The sequence below is a fragment of the Anopheles stephensi genome, chromosome 2 (assembly GCF_013141755.1).
Source record: "Anopheles stephensi strain Indian chromosome 2, UCI_ANSTEP_V1.0, whole genome shotgun sequence".
NCBI classification, from domain to species: domain Eukaryota; kingdom Metazoa; phylum Arthropoda; class Insecta; order Diptera; family Culicidae; genus Anopheles; species Anopheles stephensi.
This window is the reverse complement of record NC_050202.1, coordinates 71216728-71230021: the sequence shown is the minus strand read 5'-3', so window position 1 is coordinate 71230021 and position 13294 is coordinate 71216728. Positions and strand designations below refer to the sequence as shown.

Sequence of the window (13294 nt, the reverse complement as noted above, 5' to 3'; positions counted from 1 at the left end):
CCTTATTCTCCTCCAATTCACCTTGGAAACTCAGCAATAGCTTGCTAGAATTTAAATTTACATCATATTCGCAAAGATAAAGTTTTTTATGCGAGGTCGAGTTCCGATTCGAACCCAGAACGGATGGTGTATTAGACCAACTGCTTACCTTGATGCTGTGGAGCAATTTTCAATTCGATAGGCAACTAATCATACAAAAACGACGCAAAAAAAATAAAAACTCGATTGCATCTCGATTGATCTGTGATATAAAAATATTTTTGCTACTTAAATGTCAAATTGATTTTCATTGGATCGATTAGAGACATTACATCCCACTCAAAACCCCTTCCATTGTCATGTAATTGTAACGTCATTTACAAGCCAATCAACAAATCAACTTCCGTTGATAGCAAGTTTCGCGCGAGTCAAACGAAAACAATGCACGTTTACCTTAGCAGACAATTGTCAATTTCCGCCAAAGCTGTGCGCGCTATTACTCAAACGCTAGATAATCAAATATATCCACCTTGACAGCAAACACCACACCGTGACGAATGAATTACCTATGCAAACATATCAATTGCGGTGCGGTTTTTTTTCCAAAACAACTGCACCACGAATACAAAGTACGAATAAAGTTGCATCCATCTCCAGCTGTAAACAGCAAACGCCGACGAAGGTGTTATTTTAAAGCATCTACAAAACTGGCATTCCGTGCAAGCCAGTGAAGTGCAAGGCGTGAAGAAGTGCGCTTCACTTGATAGTTTCATTTACTCCGCTCAACCCCTCTCAAGCTGGCGTGCAAACACCGGGAACCACTTTTATCCTCACACATAGACACACACACACACACACGCAATTTCCATGCACTGATGATTTTCAAACATATTCTCACGCGTCACACTCAACGCCCTCAACGTATCTCTCACGGCTTTCCTATTCGCGCCTCATTATACGCCGACCGTTAGAAAGGAAGTGAAATCAACCATCGAAACACTTATCATTGCAACTCCCAACCAACAGCAACCCAAACCCCAGCGATCGGGTCGTTGTCATTTTCGCTTCATCTTATCGTCTCAATCTGGAACGTACAACGCACCAGAGCTCGCGCACCGAGCTCCGGGGGCGATGGAGTGTACATGGCAAAAGATCGTGTTGCGATTTTGTACCAACCAATGTCCTAAAGTGATTTAATTACAACTATGAAGCTGTGACGGGCGGAACACAATTGAACAACGCCAACCCACTCACCTCACCACAGTTGCTTTGTGGTTCACGCCACCGCGCCAAGTCTGGACGCGCTGCCAGATCGTTGAAGCTGATAGACGAAGCGGAACTTGAAGAAGAAGAAACAAAAACGCTGGTGTCTTCTCACCATTTTGCGGGAATCTCAAGTTCCGAAGCTCACTTGGAGGTAAAAGAAGAAGATGGTGGAGCATTTCCCCCTTCCAACCCCCAATCCCCCCTCTTGGTAGTGATGGTGGTATTATGATTACCAGATGTTACGCCAGACTTTCCCACCACACGTACAAGGGTTGATAACCTAATAGGGTTCGGGTGGGAGGGAGCTTAGAGGACTGGATGAAATGAGACGCATGAATCGGTTCGCGGTTGATTGATGACATTCCAAATCGAACATATCGCCTGCGCCACCACACACCGTCACACACACACACGCAGGATGCCTCGCGAACCAATCAAACCCATTTATCGCTCACTCAGCCGCGATACGCGAACACGCCAATCATTCCGATCGTGCCGGCAAACCCAGCAATCAAAGTGAGACATTCAGTGAACGAGTGAGTAAGTGAGTGAGTGAGTGGTGATTGCATCAAAAGAGCATGGAGAGGGGGGGGGGGGGAGACAAGGGAGAAACGGCGGCAGCAAATTAATTAAACATTGTTCTCCCGAACGCCACTACAAAATGGGCGATGAAGGATAGTGGCCGAGAGCGAGCGAGGCACGGGTGGCGCGACAACACGGGGTTGAAATCATTGTCCATTTTCGCTATCTAGCATAAGCAATTAAGATGTTGCTGGTCTGATAAGGTAAATTAAATCCCGCTGTAAATAACGCACCCATGCGGGGGGGGGGGGGGGCGAGATGGGAGGAGGGAAGTCTAGGAATGCCTGAGGGCAGTGGGTTGGTTTTGTCACAAGGTGCGCCCGCCACTTAACAGTCAGTCAGTTGGACTTGCCCACCACTGGGCCGGTCGGTCGGTCGATTGCGTTGAAATGGATGGGTGCCACCGGGTGCCACCACACACTTCCTATCACCACACACACACCATTTGTGTATGACACGCTTGTCAACACGAGGGGTCCGGGCCCCGAAGCCGGATAGCCATGCGTTCCAAATTCAAACGGAACGATCGATGACAGAGCGCAATGGCACGGAACGGAGGGGAGCGGGTGAAAGAAAGTGAGGTTTAACAGGGGAGTAGCACAGGAAAAAACAGCCCCTCGAACACACGAACACAGGAGGAGAGAAAAAAAAAACAACGGCAACACAAACATGGCGTCACATGTATCGAATAACTAGTGAGGCTCCAAGTTTGTGCCCCCGTTTGGGCGTTCAACAGCTTGAAACACAGCGCAAACAAATGGTCGGCACCGCGTCGGTTGTCGGTACATGCTTCACTCATTCGGAGAAGTGAGGGAGGGGAGGGGGGGGAGAGTCGCACTATGGGGTTGGTGTGCGCACTGCCTGATAATGACTGATATGACATAAAATGTAGGCTATGTGGGTAGTTATTTTTTTTCTGGTATGGTTGTCATTTTGTACATTTCCTCCATTTGTACTATCACATGGTACGATCATTCCAAATAAAAAGGGGGAAGTACGTTGCGCAGATGTATTGATTTTGAGCAAGAATGTGTATGTTAAGTTGCATAATTGTTGCACATTTGGGGAGAACTTTTGAGCGCACCAGATACTAAGGAAAAGAATCTCGATTGATCTTTAACAAACTTATGCTAAACATTAAGTTAAGAGATTCATTTTTAGTTAAACTGGCAGATTTACCTGTCTGTATTAAATCGAATTCTCCAAAGAATCAATTTCCAATGTCCTATTCACTTATTTACTTCTCAGGTGCTACAACTGCGTCGATATCTTGGCAAACTCTAGACATCCTCGATACCACCGACGGTCTAGCGCCGTCGTCTGCCAATTCATTATTGCGACCGTTCTGGCGGACGCAACAACGCCATCACTTCAATTTGAGCCTATCATGCCTCCTTTAGCCATGTAGCATTCTCAGGACATGACCAGCCCACCGGAGCCAAGCGAGTCTAATTGACTGCTCGACGATGCTATCATCGTACAGCTCACAGAGTTCGTAGTTGTCCTTCGTTGGAATCATAGTTCAGATTACCAAAATTTCACGATTTTTCAAAGATTCTACACCAAGAACTCGGTAACCTAATATCCTGACAATCAACCAAACGATTTATTCCTTTTTGCTTTACGATTTCTTGTATCATTCAGGCTCTATTGTTATATCATGCCTGTTGATTAGGGCAATTTCTTATAGCATTATTAATCGATTTGGAGCAGCCAACAAATTCTTGAAACTATCATTCACGATTGGTTCATAAGATTGTTGCAGGACTTTTGGACTACCGGATCGACTCCTCAACACTACTCTCTGGGCTCAATTTATACGTCCCAACCAGGCCGCTTCAAGTACACTGCTTGACGTAGAGGATCGCCGAACCCGTTTTGGTACCTTTGATCCCTTTCTCCGTATGTGCCGTGAATATAATTGTATCAGCAATCGTCACCAACCGGACATGTCACGCGCTGCGCTTTTAAATTGTATTCGATCCGTCCGTCCTCATATCTGTTAAGTGTCTTAGCAATTAGGCTCCAATGGGGCCCTGCGCGGCCCGTTGAATTATAATGACACTTAACAATAAACAATATTTATACTATAAGATTTATAGGTGAGTCCTAAATTTGGCAAAAGTGAGCCACATCCTGTACTCCACAAAATCTTCTCACTAATGGATGCAACAGAGACTAATATCACTAATGGTAGAAACTGTTCAACTGATTGTCCTTTAGCGACTTTCCGGTTCCAGAATCAGAATATCCGTTAGCACGGTTAAGAATATCTTGGAAAAGATGAGAATTGATACACAAAGATCGTCATCCAAGATTGAAACAAAGGCATCCACGAAACTATCCTTTGGAACTAGACCTCTATCAGAGGACCTTACTCAATTATTGTGTGACAAACCTAGGATCAGCTAAGCATTAAAGCTTCACACGAGCTGAAGATATAACGTTGTTCATTCATCATGATAAGATAAAGCTGATTCCATATTTATGGCTAAAATCCAGAACATTCGGATATTCTTCTTCTCCGCCCTTTTGGCTCTACTACCTCAAGAGGCCTGTGCTTGTCTTGGAAGGATTCTTTGACTTAATTTACCCGCTGCTGATAGTCAGTCCTGCGAACGGTTCTGTCGTGTTTAAACCGACGCCCTTACCGACTATTCTACAGGACTGATCCAGAACCACTAGATTCAAAATTTGAGATCAGTTGATCTTTATGATTTTATTATTTCCCGAAACATCTCGATCCGTCACGCCTATAAGCTTTACAAACAAAGTTAAGTCAATCGTTTTAATCCATTTCACCAGTCATGCCGCAACATTTTTCATGAAAACCCTTTTTCACAGAGCTCTCTCCCGTAACACAATTAGCGCCGACCGAGTCCTCGACACGCAATACCATTTTATGCCATTATTTTTAATCACCACCAACATCCCATAAGATCCCGCACGATAAGCCGATCTGTATAAAAGGCAAATGATTAACTCGCTCCGAGCGACCCATCACCACAGGAAATGTAGCTTCTGTAGCTTTTGTACTAATTTTATCTACCGAGTTTACCATCATCCATTCCTCTATTCGCTCTAGCACGCCGCACAGTACGAATGGGAAGCCAGTCTCCGTTGGGTACAACAGCGAACAGGCTTCACTAAACCCCGCTCATCTCTCGTTATCGTTTGCTGCATCTTTACGCTCGGAACAAAATGGAATGTCTTACTATTGCACGGCTAGGCGGGAGCTGATTTTTCGTGAGAAATGCCAGCATTAGCAAAACGATTTATCTGTTGATCGCGCACCGTCACATTTTCCACTTATGGTTAAGGGAGGAAGCCGGAGGTTCAGACAGGAGCAGCTTGGAACATAAAACGAAGAGAGCAAGAGAGAGACTATCGTAGGGGTTTTCTTCTCGTTCGCTGTGTACAAACAAGCTTCGCTCCGTTTGGCATACTTTCGTGCCCAGCATGCGGAACAACACAGAGTTTAGAGGAGCTAGTAGCAGCAGAATTAATTTGGGCCAGCACCATGCCAGGCACCATGGTCGGTTGGCCGAAACGTGGATGAAAGGTGATAACCATGCACTAATGGGGCTTCCTTTTACGGTTGAGATGCGCTCGCTGCTCACACACACACATCAAACAGCGATGGTGATTCGGATTACCCGAAGCGTCGAACCTCGATTGAGTTCCGGAGACTTTAGGTGGAGTGTTGTGGATTGAAAATTATGGAGTTACGGTTCTGCACACACCCACACACTGCTAATTAATGCCCTCAAGCTTCCAAGTTCGGGAAAAATAGAGCTGTACATAGCCCAATTTCTAGCCACCCTAGGTTTGATGGAGCCATTGACTTTACTTATTCCAAACTCTACAAAAAAAACCTCCCTCCCAGCTAATCAGCAAAGCAAATCGGCCCCCCAAAACAAAGGCTAAATAATTTTCCATTTCTGACCGGGGGTAAGTTATGAGTTTACGGCTTCTAAGCATCTCGGATGTTATCGTCCATTGTGGGATTAAGCCATTTATTTTCCATTAAGATTTGCGAAACCCATTTCCCGCGATTTTCCCGTGTGTCGGTGACATGAAAGTGGAAAATTCGTAATTTTTCCACCTGCAAGGATGAATTATAGCGCAAACGGATAGCAATCATGGCGAATGTAGAACAGACATTCCCAGCATTTTCATATTCCCATGGATTGTGCCCGTGATGAGAAACATTAATTTAATATTAAGAATCGTGAATGCTCTTTACCGATGCCGATGGATGCCGTGGAGGTGCTGGATACATGATGATTGATGATGGTAGGTTCGTCAGCGCTTTCCAGATGAAGCAAAAATAACAGATTTTCCACCACGCTGCTCCGCTGTTGCTGTTCTGCTGGTCAGACAGGCAGGCAAATCTACTCCCAAATCTGTTTCACTCACTATCACTATTCCACATGCAACTTGATCGCTCGATATTATTAGAAAGCGAAGATGATTCGCTGCACTTTTTATCTCAATTATTCGCAATCAGTGGTCGGGTAATCTTCACCGACTTATACCCACACACAAACGCGCGCGCCACTAACGCTCATTCAGCACTCGGCACACTGGGGCCGTTAATAATTTTCCACCATTTCCCCTTCAAAAGCACTTCTTCTAGCGAACTTCTTCACACAGACACACACGCACACACTCACACAATACCCGATGGTTTTGAACTTTAGTAGATTAACTGAACCGCGCGGCACAAAAACACCGAAAAAACATAACCTAACAAATTCAAAATCGCCGTTAGCGCTTTCGGGGTAGTAGTATTTTTATGCTCGAACTGCCGCAATTTGAAACGCACACCGGAAATCACTTATTTTGTTTTCAATTTTCACCACCGCCACCGTAATAATATTACCCTCCTTCTTTCTCCCCCCTTTGATTCTTTCTCACCCACACCACAACAATCACAGGCACGTTTTGCCGCAAGCAACAAAAATCATTCACCTCGTCGCTACACACACACTACACCCTTCTGCGAACCGAACCTGCCCAGGCGCCTACACAAATCCGCGTTTCGGTTTTGAGAGATTAATTACAATTAATTGGATTTCATTATCGAACAAACAATATATTTCGGCGCGTTACGGCCCACTCTCCTTCAGCAGCAGCAGCAGCATCATCATCATCTTCATTTTGATGTGCACCACAAGCATTATCATCCGCTGACGCGATCGCGCCTCGCTTTGATTCGTAACGCCTGCCTTGAGGGTGAAGGATGGGGTTGGGATGGACCGCGCTGATGATTTTCCTCCGAACTGGTTTCGTTCGGACACACGGAAAAAAGGAAAAATTACTTCCCCAATAATTACACCCAGCTACGCCTCTTTTTCTTCCTCTTTTACTGAGCCGCCTGCTTTTAGACTTCTTTTTACACTTGGATCGCTCGCACACACCTGCCGACACTTAAGCCACTAACGATCAATCAATTTATCAATCAGTACTCTTCCCCCGCCGGCCACGTGAACGTAAAATTTTTGCTCCGATTTTTTGATTAAAAATTTTTCCACTCCCCCTTTTTTCCACGTTTTCTTTTTTTTTCTCTCACTAAAGCGAAGATTCACACGAACACAGCTCAACTTCCTTTTGCGAGGGATAAGTGTGCAGTCTGCCGATTAAATTCGAAGAGCTGATCGATCGGAGCAGATTTATAATCCGGAAATAGCGGCTCACTGCTGCCCCAACATGCCAGTGTGCGTAACACCAACAACGAACCCGGCCACGTCGATGTCGGTCAACCGTATGTAATGAAAATGAACCTGTCTTGACAGAATGTCCACTATGATGAGCGATTAAGTTTTCGATACGCTTGGAGACTCTCGCGTGAGGCGCCAGTACACTACTTTTCTCGCCTAAAACTGGGCTTTGTCTCTGTACTTCCAGTCGGTTTAAACCTCGCAAACATCCGACACGAGTGTTTACTTGATCGTGATGTATATCGGAGTAAAAGACTTGATTACTCCACACAACAGTTTATTTACTTGATCTTTTCCTCACTTGGTTTTTAATTCACTTCTTGTTGTCGTCTAAGAAGGTATGTACTGAAATGTGAAAAAGAACACATTATTACCAATCGGATTAACGATGAAACGTACAAGATATTATATAAAGCACTACAAACAATTCAATATGTGAGATAAACGTAGCCAGGATCAGTCGAATTGCCCCGAGTCATCCAAAACATTCGAAACTTCGTGCTCGAAGCGATGTTTTTAAAGAGTTTTCCTTCTTACCAATAAGATTATCTAACTTAATACGAAAAATCGTATGCAGCAATTGACTTCAGACATGTCGAAAAATCGATCCGCGAGGCCTCTTTCTCGTATAAACGCACTAGACAAAATAAGTTCGATATCTTCAAGTTACTTTAAAGGCTTCTTTGCTGGACATCTGCTCGTCGGTCCAGCTCATTCTTGCTGAACAAGCTTAAGATGCAATTTGTGAATCAAATACTCTAATCTGGTAATTACTGCATCTGAAAACTTGAAATCTTTGCAAAGAGTTGACAACTGGCCAAATAAGTATTAACTTCCAAAATTTGGGTTGAGTAAAACCTTGGGGTTTTGGGTTTAGACAAAATAAGACTTGGAAAGTATTGGATGTAGATATTAACTCTGAAGTATCAAGTCCTTGGAAATATTTTACTTCTTAACTGCAACTTTATCAGTGACTGACATTCACGGATTTCTCCTCAAAAAATCTGTTGGCGTCGTGTCAGTCAAACGAGAGATGTTAGGTTAGGTCTTCAACAGGAGTATTGCGCCCATCAGCTGCAAGCTTTATTGAGATGGAAAATTCTAATTTCCCAACATAAGGCTTCGATAAACCATCCATAGAAAAGACTTCAACAACAGGTCTGTTTTGTCTGACTAATTTGATTTGGTACATTCCAAAGCAGCTCAAGAAATTGCTAACAGGTGTTCTTGGATGGAGTGGTCCAGAAGCCGAGGCAAAAGCGGCGCCGGTCTTTACACAGCAGAAACGGGTATCAAATCCCATCTAGAGCGCCTTCAAGTACTGAGGACTGACTAACCAGCTATGGATAAAATCAGAAAACCATAAATGGCAGACAGGAGACCTTTCGAGTTTGTCTTCTTAACCTAATAACATCTTCTTAGTCGCAAGTTGATGCATAACGATGGAACTGGATGACAAGAAAAAAAGCAGGTGTAAGCCCAAATTGCATGTTGTATAACCCTCAGCCTAGCAAACACCTAAATTGTCACAGTTTCAATGCAGGTCATAACACAACTCTTGTCTATAAATGCAATTAAATGTGTTGTTCTTCACTGGTTTGACATACATTGGTGTTGTTTTAAAAAAACATTTAGTTTTATTTAAAAACTTAAAACCTGTTGTAATGCAAAACAATGGCTTCGCTAACATACATTTCCTTTAAACAAAAATTGTTACACCTCATAATAAGCTAAACTCGAAAAACAAACTCACAAAAAACGTATTAGGTCACTTGGCATACGGCGTTAAGCACACAAACACCAAACAATCACGTATGAAGATAGCAACTGGGAATAACAAAAACGTTACACCCTATAAATATAAAATCGATTTTGCATTCATAAAAAATAAAACAAAAAAAGCCTTTTACTCCCTATAAACTCCACCGTAAGTAATAACCTACCCATTGGAAAATCAATTTTTCAACACTGTGAAATAAAATGCCCGTGTCTGAGGGCAACGAATAAAGAAAAAAAACCGACACACACACAAAATAAATGAAACAAAATAAATCCCAATTCACGTTCACGTGCATCGAACCGTACAGACGTGATCGCTAAACAAGCTTTTCCATGGCCGGACGGCGCCCAAACCACCGATTTGTTTTTGCGCCACAAACTTGGCCAACCGAAAGAAGCCAACAAAAAAGAGACACCCACCGAAAGTAAAACGACTTTATTTTGCCGAAAAATGCATTCCGTTGGCGCACATAACTCCCCCTCGCTTAAGGCCATCTTCACCCTCCCGGTCTCTCTGTCTCTCTCGCTGTGCTAGCAATTGTATGCTAATTGCAACTACAAGGGCGTGCAGCTGAAGCGATCGAAACACGTATATTTGTATTAACGGCCGATTCGAATCGGATGCCGGTGCGCCGGCAAATCGGTTTTTGGGGCCGCTTCAGGGCATCGGATGGAACTTGCACTTCAGCGGCGTTGCAGCAGCCCCGATTGCGCCACGTTTCACGTGACCAGAATCGAGGAATTTGACTCATCCGCTCGAATGAATTTCAAAGGCGCAAAAACAAACCGGACGACAGTGACCCGCAAACGTGTCCCCGCGACGCATCGCTTGAAGCAACGGCGAAAAAAAAAACGAAACCAAAGGGAAAAGACAAAAGAGACTCACAATGTTGAGCAACTACAACCGAGCCATGCTCATCGCTATTCATTTCAAATTGCTTTTTTTTTTGTTTCTCTTTCTTGGCGCGGTTGTCGGTGTTCCTTTCGCTTCCCATATAAATATATATGTACGCTTCATTTCATTGCACCGTTCCGCACAGGTCAAATATCGGTTAAGCTCCAAGCGGCCATTATATGGGGAGCGTGCGCGCCGATTATTGATTTTGAGCTCGGCGGTGCTCAGCAGAAGGAATTGATTGCCTCTGTCACGCATCGCCACCAAAAACTTCGACCGACCAACAGTTCGAGGGACGCCCACAGCCGTTTCGATAGCATCAGGAATTAATAACACCTTGTCCGGTCCGTGTCCGTGTTGGGGAACCAACGTCGGCTGGAAAGAAAGTCACACAGAGGAGGGGAGGCATTTTAAAAGCTACAAATTTTACTGTAACCTGCTCACATTCATCATGTTACACATACGTCTGTGTTGTTATAAGAGGATAGATCAATTTACATCCACCCCTAGGCGAGCGCCGAAGCACAATCATGGCAGTTGTGGTTCTAGTCCACTGTCGAAGCACCGATCGTAAAACAAACCCTCAACCTTAGGCAACGGCGAAACCCACGACCAAGCTGGCTTGGTGGTGGCGAACGGTTGGATTATTATTATAATCCACCTTTAATTTTCAACATGCCGCAAGCACCAGAGCCATAAAAGCTAAACCGGGTGGCATGTTGTTTGGTGGCGGCGTTGGTTTAAAAACCGGTTCTTCCCGGACTCCCCTCCCCCGGCATGTCGATTTGTGTTAAAGATGAATGGTGGCGATAAAAAAGGCGATCAAAAGCGAGTGAAATAATTAATCCTAATCGGCTACTTAGGGCAGATTGGTCTCACTCGGTCGTACCGGATCAAACGCCGGCAAAAAAACTGACCGACATCCACCACCACCGCCTACGAGATCTGGATGACGAACCGAACGCGGGATGGAGGAGGACAACCAAAATAATATGTCAAAATTAAATGGATTGATTCCATTCACCCTCTTCCAATGGATCCGGATGAATGAGAATGGGTTATTTGAATTGATTCGCCAGCAGAGATACACCAGGACTGACATGCGTGCACAAAAGCTCTTCAAATATATACAGCGTGGAATTTTCGCGAATAAGGTCGAGCTTTGAATTTAGTTCGCTAGTGTTTTGTCAGTTATTTTTAGTTTGGTGTTGAATATTGATGAAATCGGTTCAATATTGCTTTATTCATCCGCGTAGCAATAAATGTTTCTAATGATGAAGCTATTATAACACACAATCGAAACGAATACTTTATTTTATTTGCATTTAAAGATTTGACGTTTTGGCTCTGTTTTGTTTTGGACAGGACTACGACATTCGGTCATCAGACAATTATTTTGTTAAGACAAATGAAAATGCATCGAGCCTTGAGGATTTGCATTGAGTCTTGTAGTATGCAGCGAGTTCAGTAGTTACAGAATATAACGTGGGCAATTAAACTGACGATCCGGTAAAAGTGGCGATAAAGATGCCGGTCTTCACATGGCAGCAACGACTCCCCATACGCTGGACTGACTATATAGCTACGAGTAAAATCAAATCACAAAAAGTTCGAAACGGCACGCCGAGACCTCTCGAGGTAGCAGAGCCACGTAAGAAGATGTACACTGAATTTGTATAGCGATCTAAATAAAACTTCAACATCAAACTCAATATCCAACCCAACTGAACGCATTGGCTTTTTCTTCAATCTTTCGCGCAAGAAGCACACTACAAAAATGTTGCTACTCTTTCCAGAGCTGCACTTCGACAGAAAGCACCTTATCCATGATTGTCTTAAAAAATCCGCATTCCATGGGCCTTATCCATTAGAAACTACTTCGTCATGGATACAGAATTATTGAAGAGCCAGGCCAAGCAAACATAAAGCTCTTGATCGCTACTGCAGTCAATTGGGAGTCTCTTCGACCGAAGTCGCGCTCGCCGCATTCTATCACACCTGATTATCCTGATTCTCCTACAACCTGAATCCTACACCTAATGGCTATCACAGCCCTTAGACATGAGCAGTGCATTTTGTATAGCAGAAGAAACTTTTTTTGTAAATGTTTCTTTTTATTCTTCTTCCTTGGCACTACAACCCCAAGAGGTCTCGGTTTGCCATTTCTGGCTTTCCGTGACTTGATTTTACCCGAAGCAAGATAGTCAGTACCGCGTGCGGGTAGGCTTTCTGGATGGGATTTAAAAGTACGGACCGCCCCAGCAGAAGATATTATGTCCAGGATATGCACTTGAACTTCAATTTTTGTAATTCACCTACTTCTAACGCTTTTCTAAAAATATGAATCATTGGTAACAGTAGCAATTGCTAACAGTACAGTAGGATGACCATTCCTCAATGACCTGCATTGCATAAAAAAACTCATTCTCCAACAACACAAAACACGAGTAACGCAAAAAAGTAAGTAAATTAGCTTGTGTGGAGTTTATTTTTAAATCCATAATGAAGCTGATTAAATAGTTAATTCGCTTGCATCATAATCCAAGTGACGGTTCACTTATCTTATCGACGCACCATTACACCCCATCAACCTAATCACACCGCCAGCAGCGCCGTTGAAAACCGCACGCAACAAGTAGCAGCCGGACCGCGCGGCATCTGTCAAAACCGGATTCCACTTCAATGCACACAGAGTTGCACGTGCTTGAATTTTGTGTTTTAATGTGGCCACCCGTACGATATGGTCAGCGGCGAAACCTACCACAACCCAAAACCAGCTCTCAGATCAACGTGTGGAGCCCCGGAGGGATGATGGAGGGGTTGAAAATCACTGAACCGTACCTACCGTATCGCGCGCACACACACATATCCTACCCTTATTTGGCGGGCGCCATCACACATCACACAAAAAAAGAGCACACACACAGTCAGTGGACGGAAAAGTGCACCAACCGTGTACGCGAATCCAAGCGGAAAGGCGACCTACGAGAGGATTAAGTTGGAGTTTTGAGCACACAAAAAAAACGGTAGCTGCTAATCAATCGCTAATTAGTGTCACTGATAAACTAGT

At 44.0% G+C, this 13294-nt stretch overlaps 1 protein-coding gene across 16 annotated transcripts in view; it reads right to left on the bottom strand.

Moving 5' to 3' along the window:
* Positions 1 to 13294, bottom strand: part of LOC118504642 (protein groucho) — a 184214-nt gene that overhangs the window by 162245 nt on the left and 8675 nt on the right. For 11 of the 16 annotated variants that reach the window (XM_036039377.1, XM_036039391.1, XM_036039376.1 and 8 more), the window contains exon 2: positions 6074 to 7895. In XM_036039377.1, the coding sequence (XP_035895270.1) occupies positions 6074 to 6109 (36 nt within the window). In that variant the 5' untranslated portion in view covers positions 6110 to 7895. The remainder of the gene's footprint in view (positions 1 to 6073; positions 7896 to 13294) is intronic. The other 5 variants (XM_036039370.1, XM_036039371.1, XM_036039375.1 and 2 more) reach the window with 5 other exon arrangements.